The following is a 23782-nucleotide window of genomic DNA, read 5'->3' on the forward strand; positions in this document are numbered from 1 at the left end:
TTTTTTTTATTGTATTTATGGGTTTTACAAAAGAATATAATAACAAAACTTGAACAAGAGGAGGGTATAAATGCGTGATACTAGCATATACTCAACAGAGATCTATGAAAAAGGGGTAGTCGTAGCTGAATTCTCTATTTGTAGACCTTGTCAATCTCTTCCTTATTGCCTTTAACAATGTCTCTACGCTTGATCTTTCCGCTGGTGGTCATGTACTCCTTTTGCCAGTCAACATGGCGGGTGACAACAACATCCTTGATGGTTTCTACTCGGCTGCATCCACTGGAAGTAGCTGTTTGTTGAAGCTCCTTGAGAAGCTTATCCTTATCCACATCATTGTCTGCAGGTTCAACAACAGCAATGATATAAGACTTGTCACTGTCAGCCACGAGACAAATGTTCTTGATGCTGTTACAGTTGCGGTACTTGGACTCCAAATTCTCCAGAGCAATGTATTCACCGTGAGCCAACTTGACCAAGTTCTTTGCGCGATCAGTAATAGCAAAAGTACCGTCCTTGTTCAAACGAGCAATATCACCAGTCTTGAACCAGCCATCTGAGGTGATAGCTTCCTTGGTGAGATCAGGTCTTTTGAAGTAACCTCTCATGAGAGAAGGACCGCGAAGCCATAGCTCACCAACGTTATCTTCAGCCTTGTAGTCAGTGTCAGGAACATCGACAAAACGGAATTCAATGGAAGGGGAGGGGGGACCAATAACACCGGTAACTAAACCAAAGCTGGGAAGAGTGACAGCAGCCAAACCACAGCATTCACTGAGACCATAACCTTGCAGCATGAAGCATAAACTGGAAGTGATGAACTTTTGGGTCTCGAAGGAAACAGGAGCACCACCGGAAATACCGTACATGAGGCGACCACCGGTAACATCGCGAATAGCACCAAAGATGATAGAATCATAAGCGTTGGTCAAAGCATTGGTCTTGCCAAAGAATTGCAACATTTGCCACTTCATCTCAATAGCAGCTTCAAAGGTCTTCTTGACAGCCCAATGTTGCTTCTCCAACTTGCTTTCGACACCCTTCTTGATTTTTTCCCAAACAGCAGGAACTCCAGCCATGATGGTAGGCTTCAAGACCTTCAAATCACCATCCCCTTTACCTTCGCCATCAGGGCCACAGACAAAGTCGTTCATCAATGTACGAATGCTACCATAACCAATAGGTACACCCATAGAAATCATGATGAATTCGACTAAAAACTCAAGAACGTGAGCAAGAGGCAAGAAACCAATATAGCTGTGATCGTAGTTCTCAATCAACTCAATCACGAGATATTCAGCAGCACCGGTGGCAGCAATGATGTTGGCATTGGTCAACTCAACACCCTTTGGTGGGCCAGTGGAGCCAGAGGTGTACATGATCAAAGCAAGATCATCAGGCTTGGGCTTGACGTCGGGTTGGACATCCCCAAGGTTCTCATCGTTATTGACAACGTCAGTGAAGTGCACGATCTCGACATCATCCGCTTTTCCATCCTTGAACTTTTTGATTTCTTCTGGTGCCTCAAATTCTTTACCAGCGTAGAAGACAAACTTGGGCTGATCCTTCTTGTCGAGTTTAGAGTAAGCCTTGTTTAAAGTTCCAAACAAAGAAGTCTATTGGATCCGTGGTTTAGTGCGATGGTATGATGATTGTTATCTCGATAAGCGTTACCTCAGTAAAGATTGCCTTTGCCTCAGTCTCCTTGATAATGTGATTTACTGATTCAGCTGGCATTGAATCGTATGCTGTGGTGATTACCAGACCCATTGAAAAACAAGCTAATAATAAAATGATATCATTATTAGATGATGCTTTGTACATATACACAATGTGTGTGCCATAACATACCCAAAGCAGTAATCATCCATTCAGCTCTAGATGTTTGATACACTTCTTTAGCTGGCATTTCCCAAACATATTGTTTTTTTTGAAACCTACCTTGTCTTACAGAACAAAATGACAATATCACCATGTTTCAACCCATGCTTTTTAAGAGTAGATGCTACCTTCTTGACCTTGTCATCAGCCTCGTTGTAGTTCATCCATTCGTAATCACCAAGCTCGAAATAAGACCACTTTTTGGTCTTGCCATCTTCAGATGGCTTGGATTCCTTTGTATAAATCTAGCATCCAATGTTAAGCAACTAGGATTTGACACATCCACTCGATGTAATACTAACTTTGATAAGAGGACGGCTACCAAAGACAGGCTTGGAGCTGTTGGCCTTGACGGTATCTTCCCAGACTCTAGAGATGGTACACTCCTCCTTCTTCAAGTCAGGCATGAGAGGAGTGCTAACGAAACCATTTTCAGCATGACGACTACGAAAGATGTGTTCTTTCTCGTTGACTACAACAGTGGGATTGGTTTGATTTCCAAGGAAAAGACCTTTAACGTATTCCATGATAGATACAAAATAAATTTATGTTGAGAAGAGAAAAAAAAAAAAAAAAAACTGCCATTATGTCATGCAGATCAGTGTATTTATACCTACATTTTTTCTCTCATGTACGACCTTGAGAGCGCGACATTTGTGTCATACCTCATTTTTAGCACTTTCTGAGCTTCTTTTGCCTTAAATTAGAGATATTACATATCCAATGAAACATGATTTCAATGCTTGGAAAAAGGAAACTTTACCCGCGGGCATGGAAATCAACAAGCATATTCTCATTTGTAATGAACAATAAACAATGCCATCACCGGATCTTTGATCTTTGGGTTTGGTTTGCTTTTCAATCTTGACATCTGATAAGAAAAGACTACAGAAAGAATTCTTTCATACAGTAAGATGCAGAAGAATACAGGGAAATGCACCTTTTCTTCATGTGTGGCTTTATCACCGATGTGTAAAACCAAAAAGAAAAACCTTATATCTCTGCACAGAGATGCAAGCAGTACAAAGGGCCCTTCTTTCATCATAGCATGTGTTTTACAATAGGCTGGTGGGTTGAAGATTTGAAATAGATTTGTAGTTTCTCAACCTATTTATCCGTGGAAGTAGTCCTTTAGGTTTCCATTAATGAAAGGACACCATAAATGTGTAATTTTTGAGCCGCCTTTCGCGTATATGAATGGACTCATCTAAACACCGAGCCATAAATAGCCGAGATCAAACAATCGGACACTCATCTCTAGTTGCATGTGAAGCTTGTTCACTGAATCTTTGCAGTTAGTCATACTAAACAGATGGAGATGGTTATTCAATTTGCAAGATGTAATTACCTATGGTTAAATGAATTAGTTCTATAGATATACCTAACTTGAGATGTACTGATATCGATCATTAGGACACGGTCCATCTTTCTATCCATCTACATCCGACAGTCTAGCAATGGTGATTGAATACATTTGTGTAGCAATTCTATTATTTCTTGCGTTATTAATATCGTACTTGTCAGAAACAGCATAGCGTACGGATACAAGGAAAACAATTAAAATCTGATTCTTGGCAAGAAAGAGATTGATTATAGTAAAACTTGATCAATTTTCGACATGGCATTAAGCATTGACATGGATCTCTCTTCCGGGTTCCGGATATAGTTGTGAGCATCAATGCTAGTCTTCTTCATTGCAGCGAGTCCTGAGCTCTATATTGGTACTATCAAAATCCAAATCATTGGCGTACCATAAATAGACGTAAACGGTTTGTGGCATCAGCCTTTCTTTCACTGCACCGCATCGTTTGTAAGCAACTCAAGCGTTCTACTAAAACTGTCTTCAAAACTCATCTTATGTTTTTAGCGTGCTATCGTATACACCCTGAGCTTGAGCAAATTCATGAATGAATTCAGAATGTTTGCTCCTTCATTTTAAATAACTACTGTGCAACCTGATTTTTTTTCTAAAAAAGAAGGCACTTCTAGGAACAAATCAGATCAGAACTAGTGTTTGCAAACATCAAAATAGCATCCTAAGCCGTTCATATGTCAAAAAGACGTGTAGTCAACAATAGTTGCTATGATTTAGTGCATTCAATTGGGCTCTGTCAGCTCTTGTTCAGTCTAGAAAACTCAGTAAATATCAAAAGAATGCCGATTTCAAACTTTTCCGGGTGCCATGTCTATCCATATAACCTTTAGGCGTATTTATACACAGTACACGTCGGTAGTTCTGCATAGCTGAATTAAGCTCTTTATCTAAGCAATGCTGCTAGGCTGCAGACATACGATACGCTTAATCATTTTGTAACATCATAGTTTTAATCATCTGATTGACAATTGCACGTTAAAACTATGTATGACTTCAATGAGCAATTAAGAGCGATATTGAAATAAGGTAATTTGTGGTTGAGATACTAAGATCAAATAATAGCGTAGCCAACGTTATCAACATTGAATTCGAGGCCTTTGAAAGAACTTCAAACAGCTCAATTCACTTTTGGGTCAGGTTTCAGATGCGTCAATGTGTATAGACCCGTGAGCGATGATTGCGGGTGGCAGCTGGTGGCTGTAAACTCATGGGATACTTGATACGCACGCTCAAGCAAGATATCCCGTCATTATTTGTTGCCAAAAAAAAGTGGTTCATGAGAGTCCACTACTTTTCCTGTACCACAATTCACTTTATTAAGCAATTGTGTAGGGGAAAGATGGTATAGATTGTGATTCGGTTAAATTAAGCAACATTGAACCGAGTTTCTGGGAGCCGTCTTGAATCAAAAAAAAAACCAATTTCTCATGCCAACTGTTGCTATTCTCAACTATTCTATGATATCTTTGACTTAGTTTGGCTTTATTATATACCAAGTAGTATACTTATAGTCAATATACCCAGTATTTCTCGAAAACGGCTTAGAGTTTGCCATTGAAATTACCATGAAACTGCTGTATTCTACGGTAAAACAGAATGCGCATTTCAAACGTCGACTTCTCACCACAGCTTGCGTTTAGCAACAAATTAACGTTCTTTCCTATTTGGCCACGATTCTTGCTTCTAGAGTGAAAGATACTTGAAACAGATTGAATTAACTTACGATGGCGGAAGATCAACGAAAATCTTTTAGGCCTGATATATATATATATATATATATATATATATATTGTAGCCATGCATTGTTGGGATGATTGCTTCTATCGAAAATTTCGAAAACAGTTTGCAAAATCACTAACAAAACACTTTGGCTCTTGGTTTGGCAGGATGGCCATCTGTTTGTCATTGCTTACATAGTTATTGTAAAGATGTCTTAAAAAACAATGCACCCAAGGTAGAGTGCGGAAGATTGAGTATGCTTAATGGACATTCTAGATTAACAAGCTTATTTGAGCATAGCACTACATTTTGCAGTTTTGAGATGCCCAAAAACATTTACATTGATTTGAATGTTCCTGAAAACGAAAACCCTTACACATGTTGGGATCACATCATTTGCGTTTCAATTTTTTTTTTTTTTTTACCGCGGACACTTATTATTTGTTTCTGCCAATATCCGAGTTTTTTGAGCATTGCATCCTTCCTCAAAGAGTCTTTTGGCATAGGAGCCTACCATATTGAAACAAAGTATACATTGTTACACTGAATAGTTGAGATTTTATCTGAGATGACAATAGGGTTTGGCTTTTTCATTGACATCACATATTTACATGTCAGATTCAAAAATTTGATTAATTTGGAACTAATTTGTTTCTCTTCTCTCTTCTCTCTCACTTTCTTCTTCTTCTTCTTTTCGTGCTTGCTTTGAATCATATCAGCTGCAAGTTTTGTATGGGGGAATGGGTAATTCGATTAGTAACGAGCATCAACACATTGATAAAAAGGCACTGAAACCAAGACGACAAAGCAATCGCTCGACATTCTCGAATCGCTTCAGTTCAGCATGTTCTGTTTCTTCAGCCCACAACAACAACAACAACAAAGAATGGTCGATATCCGAATCTCAACATGAAAGAAAAGAATCACACTCTAGCAACACACATCATGGCATTCTCAGTCGATTAAAGAACAAGAGCAATCATCATCGCAAGTCGAACGATAACGCCTCGCACAAGAAGCCTCCCATCTTGGACATCTTTACGAAAGCAGACGATGCGATGAGATCAAGCAGCAGCAGCACTGACTCCAATCTGATGTATTCATCGCCGCAATCTATGCAGAAAGAGTTTCCCATCATTGATAAATATACAGATAGTCAAATGACTCTGCTTGAGCATCATCATCAGCAACAACTACAACAGCAACTACAAAATCCGCAGGCCGGATACTACGATAATCAATCCATGTCAAGCATCAATTCCATGTCTACAGCAAGAACTACAAACGATACAACTTCACCATCGACGACTTTTCAGCAACCCTATTCCAGTGAACTCATGCTGAAAGAACTGTACATGTTAAGTGAAACAAGTCCTGAAAGAAGAAGAGATCGTGACAGGTGTGTAAATGACAGATATGAGTTACAGGGGCAACATTTTACTAACAATTGGCTCTATTTGACAGACGCCATAGACAGGTAGATGATATTCAGCATGGCTCTCATTACATACTGGATCCATTAACAGCCATATTTTTCCTTTTAGCACTACTTGCTCAAGCGTACCTGGGGAGGAAATTATCAGATACCACTAGAAAATCCTTCACTCATCATTGATTGGTGCTGTGCCACAGGTAATGTCTACATTAGTCATGATCTCATAAACACGTAATTTAAAGTTCGAAATCCTTCATAGCGGTTTGGGATATAGAATTAGCCTTTGAGTTCCCCAATGCAAAGGTGGTTGGCATCGATTATGAATCTGTCACAGTAGCAAGCCTCACAAACACTGTCAAGAACTTTTCTTTCCACAATGCCATGATTCATCAAGGCGAAACTGGGCTGAAGGAATTTGGTGATAACCAGGTGGACTATATCATGATGAGAGATGTCTGGCTTGTGAATGCGCCTGCTTGCAAATGGACACATTTATTGAAAGAGATATATCGCATCCTGAAACCGGGCGGCTACATTGAAATCTATGAACAAGGTAACGATATCTTGCATTGCCCACAATCACATACTGACAGCTTCTCGTTACCTGACAGATACAAACTTCCAGTCAATGGGACCTAATTTAACTCTTATGGAACAATGGTCTGATCGGTTTTATGAAGCAATTAAAGTTGATCGTAACACGAATAGCGAATTAGGCTCATACTTGACAAATGCTGGTTATACCAATGTGAAGGAAAAGTCAATTAAGCTGCCCATTGGCGAATGGCCGAATTCCAAAGGTAAAGATCGGGTGTATGCTATATTGGTTCTGTGGTATTGATACTTTATAATATAGAAATGAAGGAAACAGGTTATCTTCAAAAAGACATAACAGAACGCAGATTTAGAGAATCTAAGCGCTGGTACTGTAAATTCAACAACTTGACAGAGAGAGAATACACAAAAACATTGATTCAGGCCATTGATGAATGCGACGACTACAAGACTACAGTTCGTAGCTTTTACTTTAGTGCGCAGAAACCTACCTTATAGTATACAGAGTCCTGCTCGCCCCTTTTTCATATACAACACCTTAACCTATACATATTCAATATCTCGCATATACAAATCGATTATATACATATTAGACTTTCCTTTTTTCCTTCTATTACTCATACTTATACTATTATCTCTACTTGTTCATCATATACATATATAAATTAGCTTTTCATCAATGTCATGTTTGTTAAATAGAATTTGCTATATGCACTTGATGTACAATTTGGATTTGAGACTCCCGATAGCAGGAGATTTTGATGGCAGGGAAAAGAGCATTGAAGGCCATCTATTGCATGGATGTTCCAATCAGAAACTGTCAAGTTAGCGTCTCTGTGCCACTGAGAAAATGATGGTGGGAAAATGGAATGAAGGGCGTTCAGTGCGACAGTGATACAATGACAGGTTTAGTTGCTGTAGGCTGGACTGGTGATTGTATCCATGAATATGAGGAGAGAGAGGCAGATGGCTAATAGATTCAACATCCATGGCATCCAGTCCCAATGAAATTCGACCTTACCGACAAGACTCAAGGGGCCTATAAGCAGCGTTTCCAACCTAAAGAAATCATAGATGATCTCCTTCCAGATTGGAATGTCCACCAATGAAACCCATTCATCTAAAGCCATTAATAAACGAAAAAAAAAAAAAAAAAAAAAAAAAAAGTGGCCCCGGATTTTTTTTCTCTTCTCTTTCGTTTATACAATTGAAAATATTATCATGAAGGTCATTGACAAGATTACTAAAGCTGAAAACGAAGGACGTACTTACTGGTCCTTTGAATACTTTCCTCCAAAGACAGAAATGGTAAGCAATCCATCAATCAGTATCTGTAAATTATGCATAAAAAGCATGAAATAAACTCAACACGCTTCATTTAGGGTGTTCAAAACTTGTATGATCGTATGGAGAGAATGCAGCGTTTTGGCCCGGAGTTTGTGGATGTCACTTGGGGTGCTGGTGGCACTTCGGCTGATTTGACCATGGATATCGTTGCTACCTCACAGTCTGTCTATGGTTTAGAGACAATGATGCATTTAACATGTACAAACATGCCGGTGGAGAGCATTGATACAGCTTTAAAGGTAAGGGCCTACAGGAAGAGGTCAAATGGTACATCTGAGCTGAAGGGCATCCATGTGTAGGCTGCCAAGGCTTGTGGATGTCAAAATATCCTGGCATTGCGCGGTGATCCCCCTAAAGGCCAGCTCAATTGGGAGTCCTGTGAGAATGGCTTCAACCATGCTGTGGATTTGGTGCGCTACATCAGAAAGAACTATGGCGACTACTTTTGTATTGCTGTTGCAGGTAAATTGGAAAAGCAAAGGCAAATGACATCAGTGACTCAACTAAACTCATCTATAGGACATCCTGAAGGTCATATTGACAACGAGGACAAGGAAGACGATTTGTTGCGATTAAAGGAAAAGGTGGACGCAGGTGCCGACCTGATTGTGACCCAATTGTTCTTTGACGTGGATGTGTTTGTTCAGTTCGTGAGACGCTGCAGAGACATCGGCATCACATGTCCCATTTTACCTGGCATCTTCCCTATCCAAAGCTATGCAGGTTTGAAGCGCGTCATTTCATTCAACAACAATGCGGTCCCACAAAAGATTTGGGATGACCTTGAATCCATCAAGGACGATGATCAAGCTGTCAAGGATTACGGCATTGATTTAGCTGTCGAATACGTGCACCAAATCAAACAGCAGACTGGTATCAACGGCTTCCACATTTACACATTCAATCTCGAGAGATCTTCAAGACTCATTTTGGAAAAGTTGGGCTTGGTGCCCGAGCAGGAGCATGTCAAGCCATTGCCCTGGAATCCAGTAAGTATCATTAACTGGCTTGGTTCTTGGCGCGTGTATTAATCCAGCATCTTTCTATAGTCTCTCGGTCCCAATCGTACCAAGGAAACTGTGCGTCCTATCTTTTGGAAGAACCGCGCACAAAGTTACATTCAACGCACAGAGTCATGGGATGAGTTTCCTAACGGTCGTTGGGGTGATGCTCGTTCTCCTGCCTTTGGCGAATTCGACCGTTGGGGTGTATCCATCAAATACCCTGTGGAGAAGCGTTTGGCAATGTGGGGCGAACCTCAATCTCCTGATGATATTGCACTTTTGTTTGCTAAATACTGTAAGGGAAGGCTGGAGGGACTTCCTTGGAGTGCACAGAAATTGGAACCCGAGACAGATACCATCAAGCAGCGTTTAGCAGCCATCAACTTGTTGGGCTACTTGACCATCAACTCACAACCCGCTGTCAATGGTGCCAAGAGCAATCACCCTGTTTATGGCTGGGGTCCCAAGAACGGCTATGTGTATCAAAAGGCCTACATTGAATTCTTTATTCCTCCCAGCAAATTAGACGAGTTGGTGCAAAAGATTGGAGCAGACCCTGAAGTGACTTATTTCGCTGTCAACAAGAATGGTGATTTGAGAACAAATACAGTAGACGATGAACCAAATGCTGTTACGTGGGGTGTCTTTCCTGGTAAAGAAATTGTTCAACCCACCATTGTTGAGCCTACTGCATTCATGGCTTGGAAAGATGAAGCTTTTGGTCTGTGGAATGAATGGGCTCACACATACGATCGCCAAAGCTTGTCTGCTGAAGTCATTTTGGGTATTTACGAGAACTGGTATTTGGTTAATATTGTGCACAACGATTTCCAAGATGAAAATGGTATCTGGCGTCTTTTTGATTTAGAAATTGATGGTGATTTATCAAAGAAGTTGAGACGCGGATCAGGCTCACTTTAAGCCCTGCTATTCTCTTTTCTTAAATTGTACATATAGACATCATCTTCAGTGAAATAAAAGAAAAAAAAAAAAAAAAAAAAACTCTACTAATGAAATATTGACCTCATTTATCCGATGAATTGAAAATGTTAACCAAGCCAATCCATACTTTGTTCAAATTTTGAATGCACAAAGTAAGTTTGATGCCTAATGAAAGTAACCTTTACAGCAGAAGGAAGCCTACATGATCACAAGGGACGTATACAGTAGTGGCTTATGAGATAAAATCCCTGCAGCTGGGTGAAGCACGTAATGGACCGATTGCAATTGATCTCTCCTATGACAAGTTTGGATCTCTATTCAAGAAACTGAGTCCTTCGTATATGGATCAAGCATCCACCGACTTTTTCGTAGGCATGGCGACCATGAAGGTATGATGTGAAAACGGCGACTTTTCAGCCTTCAAGCTCTATCAAGCTCAGGTACTGGATACTGTGCGTACACCGTTATAGTACATCATTAATGTAGCTGCTTTGACCCATACTTTCTTGTTTATTCTGTTACAGCTTGCATGAAGATGGATAGTCTCGACGCTAGACAGTTGGATGAAAATATGGCTGGCACAGACGAGCAGCACACTGGTAAGTGTTGAGCATTATTGAATCAATATTTATTCAGCATGTAAATATATTCCTTACTGTAATTGTAAAAGAGCATCCTTGGTTGATTATATCAATGATAGTACAAAAATTTCATACTTGAGTGTAGACGTTTTGAAGATATCATTGTGTTGCATAAAGACTTTATAATATACAAGTGTGTTTATGCTCCGGATAGCTCACTACCTTCGTTTCGCTTCGGTAAGATACGCAAGAGCAATCGGTAGCGCGAGCTGCCGCTGCACAGGTTGGTTCTTACCGAAGCGAAGCCATCCAAAGCGAAGACACGCTTGTTTGATATAAAGGTCTCACTACTTGGTTTTTCAGCTACACCGTGTGTGTGGATCCATCCGTGTAATAATGCTTTATAATGTTTACTCTGTTGATCAGAATTATTCTCAATTGAGATCTTGTTTATATTGCTACCGAGGATTAGGCCTAATCCTTTGTATTTAGCGTTATCTTAGAAGGCCCTGGTAAAATGCTAAGCACTCCTGGATGTCATGGATGCCTTGAATTAATTGAAGTGATTTGACTTACTAGAAAGATGTAACTAGTTTGCTAATAATATACTTCCATGCCATATAGTCATCTTGGCCAATTTTACTTTAATTAGGCACAGAGACAAATTTTTAAGAAAACATTCTGCCAAACTGCATTGCACATTGAGCACTCAAAGACAGATAAAATTGTATAGAGTATATAATAAATCTCCAGAGATCGTGTACAGTGGCTCTCATCTAATATACTGAGACCAGGCATAACTATCATCTCAAAGCTAATTTGCCATGTTTACGCATGATTTCCCAAATACGATCTAATGACATTGATGAAACACATTGACATAATTAAGCATTTAGTAACCAAAGTAAGCAATCAATACTTTTTACCATTAGATTAGCCAAGATTTTGTTCAAATGGATGCCATTGTGTTGAAGCAACCCAAAAATGAAGTTCAAAGAAGCCAATGAAAACTAGCAATATCTCAGTAAAATTAGAGTACGCTTATGATTTTCAAGCTATACTACAGATACATATTGCCAGATGGTAAGATGTTAATCCAAGAAATTGAGTGAGAATACAAGGATGCTTTCGTGATATTTGCTGTATGTAAATGATCCATCAAACTAGTAACTCTCATGCAACAATCTACAGACATCCGGCCCGGGTGCAATATATTGGACACAGGAAGAGATCAAAGGAAGAGGCACAACACCCCCAATGTTTTCGGTATCCGATTTCCCAAAGCGAGAGGGAAACACTAGAGAGTAAGGCTCGCGCATCAACTAGAGAACTCCCTCTTTTCAACTACTTGTTTGACCAAGGTAATATACACCATCCATCCATCCATCCATTGATCCATCCATGTATCGACTAGCAAAAATATTAATGACATCCGACATCATGTAGAAACGTAACAATGGCCAAGTCTAAGAACCACACCAACCACAACCAAAGTACGTATCTCATAAAAATTCAAACAAAATCAGTCAACTTACCCTATGCACTTTAATAGTCAAGAAGGCTCACCGTAACGGTCTCAAGAAGCCTATTGCTCACAAGTACGGTTCCCAAAAGGGTGTAAGTATTTCAATATGATTAGGAAGGAGTGGAGGAGCAAACCAGGCTTGGAGAATGGAATGAGGATTTCGAGGAGGACATTGTTACTTATAGACACATTTTACGATATAGTTGGATGCCAAGTTCCTCCGTAACCAACGTTTCGCCAAGAAGGGTACCCAAAAGGCTCTCGCTGCCGCTGGCAAGGCCTAAACAGTTTTGTCTGACAAGCTGTTTAACTGGAAATTTCTGAGGGAAACCTTTCTTTTTATATCTAAAAAATAAATCAAATTTCCCTTGTTCATTTCTACAATCAAAGCCATATTCAACATGTGTGTGTATGTATATTGCAATTTTTTTTTTATTCTTATTGGGTTGTGATAAAACTTGTCCAGCAAGAGGAAAGGAGAAGCATATTGGAAGATGTGGAATTACAGTGAATATACATGTGTTTTAGTAAATGTATGAGACCCCCTTGCTTGCTTGAATCAATACGTGAGTGATGATCTAATATTCAATATTCTATAATGCACGGTTAGATCAACGACACTTTTGCCAATAGAGCTTCAACTTACATTTGCATCGCAGTGTGCTCTGATATTCTCAAACACTTTCAGCATCTTGCGTCTGGCACCCAAGGCAGCGACGCCCTTCTTTAATAAATCATCGTCTGACATTTTGACAATTTCCTGCCACGTGCAATCACTGAAGATGGCAGTATACTTGTGTAAACGAAGACTCCTGAGCCATGCAGGTATGTCTAAGCAAATATGACACAGTCAGCTTAAATCAAGAGCATCTCGGCAATCACAATATACCTTTCAAAAGTTCCATATCAACTACTTCAACAGCCTTTTTATCTTTGGATGCTCTAGTAGCAGCACCAACAGCAGCCATAGATGATCTGCGACGAGACATGTACGAACCATCACTATGATCGCTTGCATATTCATGGTCATCTAAAACCAAACTGGCAGTATTGTCAACAATACCTTGCAGTGTTTGCTGCTGCTGTTGTTGTTGTTGTTGTTGCGATGACGTGAGAGTAGGCGTTTGCATTAAATAGCTACTGTAATGTTCCAAACCCGTGCTGGAAGTAGGCTTACGAAAAGGTGAACTTGAGCGAGAATCAATATCGCTTGGCAGAAAGTGGTTTCTAAGCAACTCATCATTTTCCGGTACAACGGGAATACGATTGACTGCAGCACGTCTACGGAAAGGTTGTTGTTGCTGCATTGAACTTGTAAAATCCAATAGATCATTATCCGCTTGTTGCTGGGAGGGTGAATTCTGGTGTTGTTGAGAGGGTGATTGTTGTTGAGATTGTTGTTGTTGTTGTTGTTGTTGTTGTTGCGCTTGAGTTCCCCATACAGATGGGTAACCATGGCTACTGGAACGACGATCGACAAGCGAATCAGTGGACGTAGTGGCTGTGGGCAAGGACCAATTACTAATGTCAGCGGATTTGGGTCTTTCCAATTTACTGCCTCTATCACCAATATGACCTACACCAGTAGGTTGACGACGCATAGGATTGCTGCTATTCGATATAGTACTGCTATTCATCCATGTGGCGGGAGGGAACAGCGAGTTGGTATCACCTTCAATCACAGAATGAGGTCTACCGTTGTTAAACATAGTACGTCCTGACGTTCTACCATTAGATGCGTTATTTAAACGTCTAGCATTTGTTGCAGCTGCCTGTGCTTGTGCTTGCACTGCAGCTGCTGATTCGTCTAATAAGCTGATGTAAGATGATCTATTGCTGCCGTGATTCAGCAAATCACTACTACGGCCAGTTCCAAATAATCGACTATACTCTTCCGTATCACCTAATGCAAACGAGTGACGATCGACAGTTCGGCGATTCGTGTTGCTTTGAGGTCGACTCATGACCTGGCCTGTTTTGTATGGCAAAACTGACATCAGTCTCTGGCTGGCTTCGAGCTCTGCTTTCGCCATGGCACCAGCAAAATGGTTTTGCATGTCTATCATGAAGATGAGTACCTGCAAATCACTCGATTCTCAACTTGCTTTACCTTGATCAGGATTGCTTGGTGTTAATAATGAATACAGAGGATCCCGCTTTACCATTTGCTGCAACAAGTTGATGAAGAATCTCGCCTGTACTTGGCTCGAGTGTTGGAGCAAAGTATACATGGTAGCTGTCTTTTCTGCCTCTGTTAAATAGCGATACCACTGGTCTACATGTTGCATTTCTTCCTTGAAATTCTATCATCATGATATCAGTCATCTGTTAAAAACGCGTTCTTTGCAACATTTCATATCCTACTTGGTCCAGCGTAGCCGATGCCATCTCGTCTAGATTTCTCTCGTAGTTTTGCAAATCTTCGTACCAGTTACCAGCAACGTCAGCTGTACGATATCTAGTTAATGTGATGATTTTCGATTGCATTTTATCTCTTACCTTCGTTTACAAAACGAGCTGGGTTGATTATCTCAGACATGGGCCTCACCTGCCGAGGTTTGTATTCGTTAGGAAGCATCTTTTAGTGGGAAAATGCAAGAGAAAACAACAAAGAAAGGAGGATGTTGTATAGGTGAGAAAAGTGAGCGTAAGCGTGAGTGTATAGCGTGTTTGTGTGAGTGTGTGAGCGCTTTCCGGGTCTCCCACTCTGTTCTTTTTTTTTGCAATTCGAGGGGAAAAGGAAAAAAGAAGATTGTTGTAAATCACAGAACGTTTGTTTACCTGGCTTTATACAAAAAAAATTGTCAAGCCGCCCCATTTGCATTTGGAAGAAGCTGAATGAGAGCCAATCATACTATGAAAAGCATGCACATCAGAACGCGAACACTACATGATATCACTACTGCGCTCGATTTCTCAAGTCCTCGGTAAGTATGGTGCCTGTGCCCCTTTGAAACAAAATATTTTGCACATATAGAGGTATGTTGCCATAGCAACCATCGAAATCGAAATACCAATGCCTTTCAATGATGGGACAGAATAACAATGTTGGGATGGTTCGTTACCTGCATTCACAATTGCGAAAGGGCATTGCACGTGAAGATACGATTTAGATCTATGTACAAATTGGCAGTGCATCCTATTTTCCGCTCGACACAGACATTTAGTACAACCATGCAGGCATCTGAAGGATCTGCATTTACCAGGACATGTATTATTGACATTCACTGAAAATGTTATCTATTTCTTGATCGCGCCACTCTGCAAATGCCTTTCACAAAAAACCATTGAAATCAGCCAACATTGCCCATTAAAGACGAAGCAATCATTTATAATCTTGGCTTACAGCACTAAAAACGCGCTACATTGATCTCCATAAAGAGTTGTTCTTATATCAAAAGATGCATCCTTGCGTCATGCCAGTTCATTATCATCGTCACTTTGATCCTGTTAAACGATAGCCTGAATCACAAGTTGATTAAACTTGAATGTAACACAAGAAGATCGTTTTAGTGCTTGAAAATGTGCTTAGAAGTTCAAATACCCTTCAGCTTTAGACACTCTATTCAAATGATGGGGTGTTCGACACTAATCATCTCATAGGCACAAAAGATTGCATTTAGGTACTGACCGAGGCTCAGGATAGATGGAGGATATAGTTTATCACATTTTATTCTGCCGTCACATAGTAAAAAGTTAATTACAAGAGTGCCCGTAGGGAAAGCAGCCATTACTGTCAGCTTGGCTAACAAAATTCTTGGAAAATAAAGCATTTACATAATCCTTTTCTCTTCATATTCCCAAGCTTTACCTAACAATCCAAATGCCTCGAAGCTTGAGAAGTCGTTTAAACCGCTCTGATTCTTTGAATACTCCAGTTGAGCCATATACTGTAAATTTTGCCTTTCACAACTTTCCTGAAACTGCAAATCCTGTTGTTCCTGAACCTATTGAAGGTAAGATTCCAGTAACAACTTCCCCAACGTACATGAGCCCACTTTTGGAATTAGGAGCTACCGTCAACGAGAATATAGAAAGGTGTAAGTGGTGTGGCCGCGCTGAACACCAAAGGCGTTCGCATAAGGATTGTGGAATGAGGATACTTCGAAATACTTCTGACAGGAGAGCAACTTGCCCATGGTGCCATAGAGAAGGACATACACGCAGAAATCATCTTGACTGTGCGCTAAATCCAATCAATCAGCCATCTGAGCAACCGTCTCCAACACCAATTGTACAAGACTTTCCAAATGCCTCTCAATCTGAGGCCACAGCCGAAACTCTGGACTCAAATGTCATCGTAGCAGCAGTTGTATGTCCCTTTTGTGGAATAGAAGGACACCAACGCCGATCTCATTATAATTGTGCCGAAAATCCTCTACGTACAGGTGCAATAGTTCCTTTTTTGATGGCGCGAAATTCTGAAGCACCTGAAGCTAACCGAAATGATTTGGGAGGCATGGATGCCTTGTGCTCAAAATGTGGAGCCTACATGTGGATTGATGAAAGAAAGCAAAGAACAACAAGAGCTTCTCCAACGTTTCAAATCTGCTGTCAAGATGGCCAGGCAATCTTGAAGCCAGTACACCATTTTCCAGAGCTTATTGTCAATCTTTTGAGTAGCAATGACGATGTTAGCAAAGAGTTCAAATCGAACATTAGAGCGTACAATTCTGCTCTCAGCTTTACCTCCATGAATGCAACTTTAGATCAATCAGTTGCGAATAATCAAAATGGTGCCTACGCATTCCGTATTCACGGTAGCGTCTATCATCTCATGAGCTCTACACTTATGCCAGCAAATGATACACGTCCAAAATTTGCTCAAATGTATATATTCGATGGGGAAAATGAGCTTCAAAACCGACTGAATGTTGCTGGAAACCCCAACATGGAGAGAACCACTATGCGTCTCCTCCAAAATATGATGCACTAAGTCAATCCTTTTGTTGACTTATTTAAAACCATGGAGGAGCTATCAGTTGAGCAACCTGGAGGAATTCAGAATATACGAATGATATTTCGTTCAGAAGATTCTCCTAATCCAAGAAGGTACAATAGACCAAGAGTTCCAGAAATTGGTGTACTATTGTTTGATGGCGACGATGAAAGCAGCAACGAACAGCCAAAAAATCGTGATATCGTTTTAAGATTGAAAGGCTCTGGCGATAACCTAACAAGGATTAATGAAACCAATCGATTCTTTGATCCTCTTCAATACGTTTTGATTGATGACTGATCGTACAATTTCCAGACATAGTGGAAGAATCACTATTGATAATCGTTGGGTCGTGCCTCATAATCTTTATTTGGTCGCTAAATACAACGCACACATCAACGTGGAGATTTGCAGCCAGGTCAACTCGGTCAAATACATATACAAATATGTATACAAGGGCCATGACAGAGCACAGGTATACATGGGTTCATCTGCTCAAGATGATCATCAGGATGAGATCAAAAAGTTTCTTGATGCAAGATATGTCTCGGCATCTGAAGCCTGTTGGGGAATCATGTCTTTCCCTATGCATAAGGAATACCCCTCTACACAGCGCCTGGATATCCATTTGGAGAACGATAGAAGGGTGTACTTTAACGAGAACGAAAGTTCTGACCAGGTCTTGAACCGTACACTTCCAGAAACAACCCTGACAGCTTGGTTCAAGTACAATCTCGAAAATCCTGAAGACAACGAAGCTAAGCAAACTTTGTATCCGGACTTTTGTGAAAAGTACGTTTTTCATAAACAACAGAACCCAAGAGTTTGGAGACCTAGACGTTCAGGTTTTGGTGGAGCCATTGGCAGAGTCTACGCAGTATCTCCAAAAGATATTGAAAAGTATCATTTAAGAATCCTATTGTATCGAATTCCAGGAGCAACATCCTTTACCTACATGCGAACGTACAATGGCCGCGTCTATCCGTCTTATCAGGCTACTGCCAGAGCAATGGGTCTTCTTCAAGATGACAATGAATGGAATGATACCATGTCAGAAGCAAGCACCACTATGTCACCTCAAAAAATACAGTAACTCTTCTGTATTCTGCTCTCCTTCTGCGATGTCTCTGATCCTTTTCAGCTATGGTTGAATCACTGACTGCATCTAGCCGAGGACTATCTGTATCGTAGGCAACAAAAGGCAAGAGCTCTGAATCAACCTGTTCCCACTGAAATAACAGATGAGATGTATGGCCACTGCCTTCTTGATTTGAATCAAATTTTGGTTGCCAACCAATTTGATTTGAAAACTATGGATGGTTTCAAGGACGTTTTCCCTACTGTTGATACCAGGGATTCTCATGCTTACCCTGAAGTCTCTACCCCGCTGGAAAGGATGCATGCCACTCTGCTAATTGAAGCCTTGGAAGCTCCTGACCCAAACTCATTGCCATTCAATCCAAGCCAATTGGTAGCTTACAATGCCATTCAACGTTGCGCGTTAGCTGACGAAAACTATGATGCTGCACAGTCCAAACTGTTTTTTATTGACGGGCCTGGCGGTACTGGGAAAACTTTCATCATCAATGCTTTGTTAGATGTCGTTCGCAAACAAAATCATATTGCAATTGCAGTTGCTTCAACAGGAACGGTGACATTACCTGGGGACATTCCTTCGGATTTTGTGCGTATCCCAGATGAAATGTATTTCAATTCTACCAACTTGCTGGATTTGCTAGCTGCTGTGTTTCCAAACATCAGCAATAGCTCAACGATTGACCAATATTTTGCGAAACGTGTTATATTGACCCCGAAGAACCAAGATGTCTCAGTCATAAACAATCTGCTACTTGACAACTTGCCGGGAAGAAAGTTCACTTATTACAGCTATGATCAAGTCTGTGATCCTCAATTTCGAATGCAGGTGCCTCTCGAGCTTCTCAACTCCATAGAATCTGGCTCTCTGCCTCCACATGAATTGGTTTTGAGAGTTGGGTCTCCAATAATGATCTTGAGAAACTTAGATCCTTCAGCTGGATTATGCAATGGAACCAGGCTAATCGTGAAATCTTTGGGTGTTAGAATAATTGAAGCCACCATTGCCACAGGGCCAAAAGCAGGTGACGTTGTGTATACCCCAAGGACCAAGTTTATTACAGAAGCCAACGGTAGAATTCCCTTCGACTTCAGTCGCACCCAGTTTCCTGTGAGATTGGCCTTTGCCATGACTATAAACAAATCGCAGAGCCAAACATTATCTAACGTTGGACTATATCTTTTCTTTCACGTCTTCTCGCATGGTCAGTTGTACGTCGCAATGTCAAGGGTCAGTAAGCCATCATCGATAAGAATCATGGTTGATCCTGATATTTCTGTACTGGAAAACCTACCTGGCCATTTTACACACAATATAGTAAACTCTGAGGTCTTTCAATAAAGTTTTTATATATTTATATCTCAAATTACATCCATTTTTTATTGTCAGGCCGTTAGTCTCATCATTTCTCAACAGATATAAAGCTTTGTTTAATGGTGGAGTAAGCCTGCGGCAGCACGACGTTATATACACCGCGAAGCAGTGTTGTGCAACTAGTTATTGTTTAAGATAGTATGTGTTTCCCTAATGTGCTAGTGCTACCACCATCCAAACAGCTTCTTTTTCGATTTGCTCGACGACTTTTGGTATTTGTCTATAAATCGAACTTGATTCTTATTCAATGCACCTCTCCGATATTTTCGTATGTAAGCAATTGCGTCCTAAACAAAGCGTATCAATCAAACCATTTCAAAGTAAATGATATATTGTTCCTACCAATGGATCCATGCCACCTTCCACAAGCGAAATAGCAACTAGCACCTGTAAAAAATACGTAAATATCTCATGCTGCTCAGCTTTCTTCTAGCATATGTTCTTACTGGTGCTCTTCCAATACCAGCTATACAATGAACACCAACAGTTGTATCCTTCTCTTTGGCTTTCGCTACGATCTCTAACCAACGGCTGATGGCTTCAGGGCTTGGTACTCCACCGTCTTCAAATTTAATATCATCATTGACCTTGATACCGGTAGTCTTTTCTAATTCTTCTGCATCGTATTCGTTTTCTCCTATTGAGTTTTTGCCATTGTTATCAGATAAATCCACTACGGGTCGATGGCATATTCGTATCAAGTCGGATACATTTTCTTGCTTGAAAGCGTCAATATATTTTGGAAGGGTTCTTTTAGTAGGTGCGTCTAATAGTAAAAACTTTTGATTTGTGTTTGGCGATTTGATGACGGATATCATTGAAGAAGAGAAGAAAAGAAAGTGCTTGCCTCTCAGTGTGCGTAGTAGCTTTTTTATGGTGTTGTGCAATAGCCAAATTAGTTTAAGCGATTCTATCACGGCAATGGGCAGAATCCTATTGGACATCACAATTCATGCTATCAGCTTTTTGAGGAACTTTTGTCGCAAGTCTAGGGTCAGTGTACTGGATCATGGATATGTATTTATTCAAGAATCAAATATAATAATGTACTCTTCATCAGTGGATTGATAAGAAGGCTGCAGTGCTACGCATTGTTTCCTGAGGTAGCATAAAGATGCTCAGGGTTGAATTGACCCTCAATCCAGTCATTTAGTAGATGTTACAGTAATTTACAGCATGTATGATGAATCAGTCTCATCGCAAACCTCTATTAAGCGTTAGCTTCTTGGACGTAATCTGCTCTTGCTCTATTTGCTTGGGTTCTCCACCAAAATGAGATGGAATAACAGAGTAGACCTTCACCTGGCGAATATGAGTATCTCTACCATTCAAATGTGTGTTCAAGATTGCGATCTGTAGCCTAAATACACGAAAAGGGTTTCCATCACTACGATAACCATCAGAAACTTGGATCTACAGCATAGCAATCAACAGGGATTACTCACTTTTTTGATGCAATATCTATATTCACCCAACCAACAAACTCTTCGCATTCCACTCTATCCAGTTCCTTTGTAGTACATCAATATCTAAACTACAGGTGCCTTATTCAGTTTACTCTCACCTGAAGGTCTCTGTAGGTTGTGCCTCCTCGAACCATAATTGTCTTTGGGGTATAGCTTTCATCCTGAAAGTAATCAATGAAAATAGAAACTTGTTTTATAAGTGTTGCTTGGTGGAATGCCAGGTCAATGGTATGGTTCAATTGCGGATTTGGACAATCAGATCTGCCAAATGTTGAGGTCGCGTCTATTGTAAATCAAGTCAAGTGTATACTTACTGCCAATAGGTAAGTGCGTTATTGTCTCGTAATTTATCAGGTCCCCAATGTGGTCGAAATGAAGATACACTCCAGATAGCTTCATGCTCGCCGATCTCTCTGCCCCCAACGTGTCGTTGTTCACGATCTGGATGTGTTTCTTGGTATACGTGGATAGCTGTACTTTCTCTTTCTGCATCGTCGAGTTTTGGGTCTTCTGCTTCGCTTCCATCTTCTCGTTCGTTTTGCTCTTGCTCAATCATGTCTAGATCGTCCTGACCTTCAGCTTCGCCCTCTCCAATACCGGACACTCGTCCCAAATATTCATCTTCATCCTCCTCATGTTCATGCTCGAAATCAAGTGTCCGTAAAGCTTCATCTTGTGCAGCCACTATATCGTGGTTTGGTGATTGAGTAGGACTCACTGACAACGAGAATTGGTCCTGGAGGTTGTCGCTCATAGCTGGGAGAAAAGAAAAAAGTATCTGAACAAAGAAATGTCTGTCATTCATGCTTTAAGTCCCGGGTAGGAAGACGTACTATGCACACTATTCTCTCATACTCGAAATTAAGATTTTGTACAGGTTCGGCATGTCATATTAATTAACAAGTAAACGCATCTTTATACAAAGTGATTTTTTGGTTTTTTTTTTAGTCTCTTTTGTGAGTGAGTGAGTGGGTCAAAAGTAGATTGGATTTGAGAGGATAAGAGTTCAAGTATATAAGAAAAAAGAGAAAGGGATAAAGTATAGAATATGTGTAAATGATATTTTGATTTATGAAGAACCGTTCTTCTTCTTGCCTCTTTGTGCATTCTTGTTTCCAGCATATCCACCGTATTTGGCTCTCTTTTCTGCAGGTTTGAGGATCTATGACAGAGATGAGTGTCTACTCTAAATCAACCACAGCTCCAAACTTACCTGGAATGAACACATTAAAGAATCATCTACACTCATCATGGCACCAGCATTATCAAATTCACCACAGTAATTAGGTGCTGAGAAGATAGTTACTAGTTGACGCTTTGAGAAGAATTCGTAGCCGTCCTCGACAACTTGATGTGCTCTACAGATCAGATCAATGTCGTGTTTTTGTAAGAATCTTGAAACGATGTCAGGGCCAAATGTAAAGGAAACACCACGGTCGTTTTCACTCCAGCCAGAGATATCTTTGTCAGGATCAGACCATAAAAGATCGCAAAGAAGACCTGCATATCACAATGAATATGATGGACACTCACGCACACACAAATACATCTAAGACAACTTACCAGTATCAGGTACATCAGTAGGCCTCATGACTCTGCGGATTTGTTCAAAGCTTTGAAGATCGGGAGAGAGACCACCATGCATACAAAAGATCTTTTCGTCGACGAGGGCAGCAATAGGTAAACAGTTGAAGCAGTCTGTGAACGTCTTCCATAATTTGATGTTGTATCTTCTTTTACATTCATCATAAAAACCGTAAATACGATTGATACTAGCACATTCATGGTTACCACGAAGGATGAAGAAGTTTTCAGGATATTTGATCTTGTAAGCTAATAGTAAACAGATGGTCTCCAGTGATTGCTTTCCTCTGTCGACATAATCACCCATGAAGAGATAGTTTGACTCTGGAGGAAATCCACCGTATTCAAACAATCTCAACAGATCATAGTATTGGCCATGAATATCACCACAAATCTTGATAGGTGCCTCTAAATCCAAGAGAATAGGCTGACTCATGAAGATATCGCGAGCAGTCAAACAAAGGTATCTAATCTCATGTTCATTCAATTGCACTTGTTTGCCGGGTCTATTGCCTCTGACTGTATACATGTCTCGAATAAATAACCTGTTCCTTGATGCACTCTGCCAACTTACCTTCTAATAATCTATCGATAATAGAATCCACATTAACATCGGTTATTTCAGACATCTTGCTGTTTACTATGGCCATGTTAGAATCTTTGTCTTCCTTCTAAAGCGACCCCTCCCCCTTGTGCATGTTGAAGAAAATAAAAACAAAAAACAAAAAAGTACGCGTAATTCAGTGGTAAAAGTCGGGTCAATGTCCAGCTATCCAACTTTTCTCGAGGAAGAAGGGCACAACATGCAACTTGTTTGCAATGATACAAGGCGATGGGAACTATTTTCTTTCTCGGGAAATGTTGTCCTTGGCCGCCGCCGCTGCCACCGCCGCTGATAATAATAGTAGACTAACATCATAATGAACATGATGCCCCTTCTTGTCCGCAACTTTTACCAC

The 23782-nt window shown here is 40.4% G+C and overlaps 9 protein-coding genes across 9 annotated transcripts; 4 read left to right on the top strand and 5 right to left on the bottom strand.

The window, feature by feature from the left end:
- Positions 1-134: 134 nt before the first annotated feature.
- On the bottom strand, positions 135-2408 carry smc6 (Structural maintenance of chromosomes protein 6; the record flags this gene model as incomplete). Its single annotated transcript, XM_064827080.1, has 5 exons — positions 135-1616; positions 1675-1781; positions 1852-1877; positions 1942-2126; positions 2184-2408. 5 exons carry the CDS (start codon positions 2406-2408, stop codon positions 135-137), a joined length of 2025 nt encoding a protein of 674 aa, XP_064676137.1.
- A 3307-nt stretch (positions 2409-5715) lies between these two features.
- Positions 5716-7463, top strand: ATC70_007824 (uncharacterized protein; the record flags this gene model as incomplete). Its single annotated transcript, XM_064827081.1, has 6 exons — positions 5716-6374; positions 6440-6452; positions 6520-6607; positions 6670-6963; positions 7022-7210; positions 7267-7463. The coding sequence occupies 6 exons, from the start codon at positions 5716-5718 to the stop codon at positions 7461-7463; spliced, it is 1440 nt and encodes a 479-aa protein (XP_064676138.1).
- A 723-nt stretch (positions 7464-8186) lies between these two features.
- Positions 8187-10237, top strand: ATC70_007825 (uncharacterized protein; the record flags this gene model as incomplete). The annotated part of the gene is made up of 5 exons (XM_064827082.1): positions 8187-8273; positions 8348-8551; positions 8612-8774; positions 8832-9301; positions 9362-10237. The coding sequence occupies 5 exons, from the start codon at positions 8187-8189 to the stop codon at positions 10235-10237; spliced, it is 1800 nt and encodes a 599-aa protein (XP_064676139.1).
- Positions 10238-12942: 2705 nt separating this feature from the next.
- On the bottom strand, positions 12943-14942 carry ATC70_007826 (uncharacterized protein; the record flags this gene model as incomplete). Its single annotated transcript, XM_064827083.1, has 6 exons — positions 12943-12957; positions 13011-13195; positions 13254-14423; positions 14475-14667; positions 14729-14811; positions 14864-14942. 6 exons carry the CDS (start codon positions 14940-14942, stop codon positions 12943-12945), a joined length of 1725 nt encoding a protein of 574 aa, XP_064676140.1.
- Positions 14943-16187: 1245 nt separating this feature from the next.
- Positions 16188-17300, top strand: ATC70_007827 (uncharacterized protein; the record flags this gene model as incomplete). Its single annotated transcript, XM_064827084.1, has 1 exon — positions 16188-17300. One exon carries the CDS (start codon positions 16188-16190, stop codon positions 17298-17300), a length of 1113 nt encoding a protein of 370 aa, XP_064676141.1.
- A 295-nt stretch (positions 17301-17595) lies between these two features.
- Positions 17596-19740, top strand: ATC70_007828 (uncharacterized protein; the record flags this gene model as incomplete). Its single annotated transcript, XM_064827085.1, has 2 exons — positions 17596-18392; positions 18495-19740. 2 exons carry the CDS (start codon positions 17596-17598, stop codon positions 19738-19740), a joined length of 2043 nt encoding a protein of 680 aa, XP_064676142.1.
- A 197-nt stretch (positions 19741-19937) lies between these two features.
- ATC70_007829 (uncharacterized protein) lies at positions 19938-20591 on the bottom strand (the record flags this gene model as incomplete). The annotated part of the gene is made up of 3 exons (XM_064827086.1): positions 19938-20060; positions 20116-20160; positions 20220-20591. 3 exons carry the CDS (start codon positions 20589-20591, stop codon positions 19938-19940), a joined length of 540 nt encoding a protein of 179 aa, XP_064676143.1.
- Positions 20592-20967: 376 nt separating this feature from the next.
- Positions 20968-21993, bottom strand: ATC70_007830 (uncharacterized protein; the record flags this gene model as incomplete). The annotated part of the gene is made up of 4 exons (XM_064827087.1): positions 20968-21160; positions 21219-21283; positions 21338-21500; positions 21554-21993. The coding sequence occupies 4 exons, from the start codon at positions 21991-21993 to the stop codon at positions 20968-20970; spliced, it is 861 nt and encodes a 286-aa protein (XP_064676144.1).
- Positions 21994-22308: 315 nt separating this feature from the next.
- Positions 22309-23473, bottom strand: GUP1_2 (glycerol transporter; the record flags this gene model as incomplete). Its single annotated transcript, XM_064827088.1, has 4 exons — positions 22309-22401; positions 22453-22739; positions 22803-23342; positions 23398-23473. The coding sequence occupies 4 exons, from the start codon at positions 23471-23473 to the stop codon at positions 22309-22311; spliced, it is 996 nt and encodes a 331-aa protein (XP_064676145.1).
- Positions 23474-23782: the final 309 nt, after the last annotated feature.

The sequence above is a fragment of the Mucor velutinosus genome (genome assembly GCF_035048745.1).
Source record: "Mucor velutinosus strain NIH1002 chromosome Unknown tig00001553, whole genome shotgun sequence".
Taxonomy (NCBI): Eukaryota; Fungi; Mucoromycota; class Mucoromycetes; order Mucorales; family Mucoraceae; genus Mucor; species Mucor velutinosus.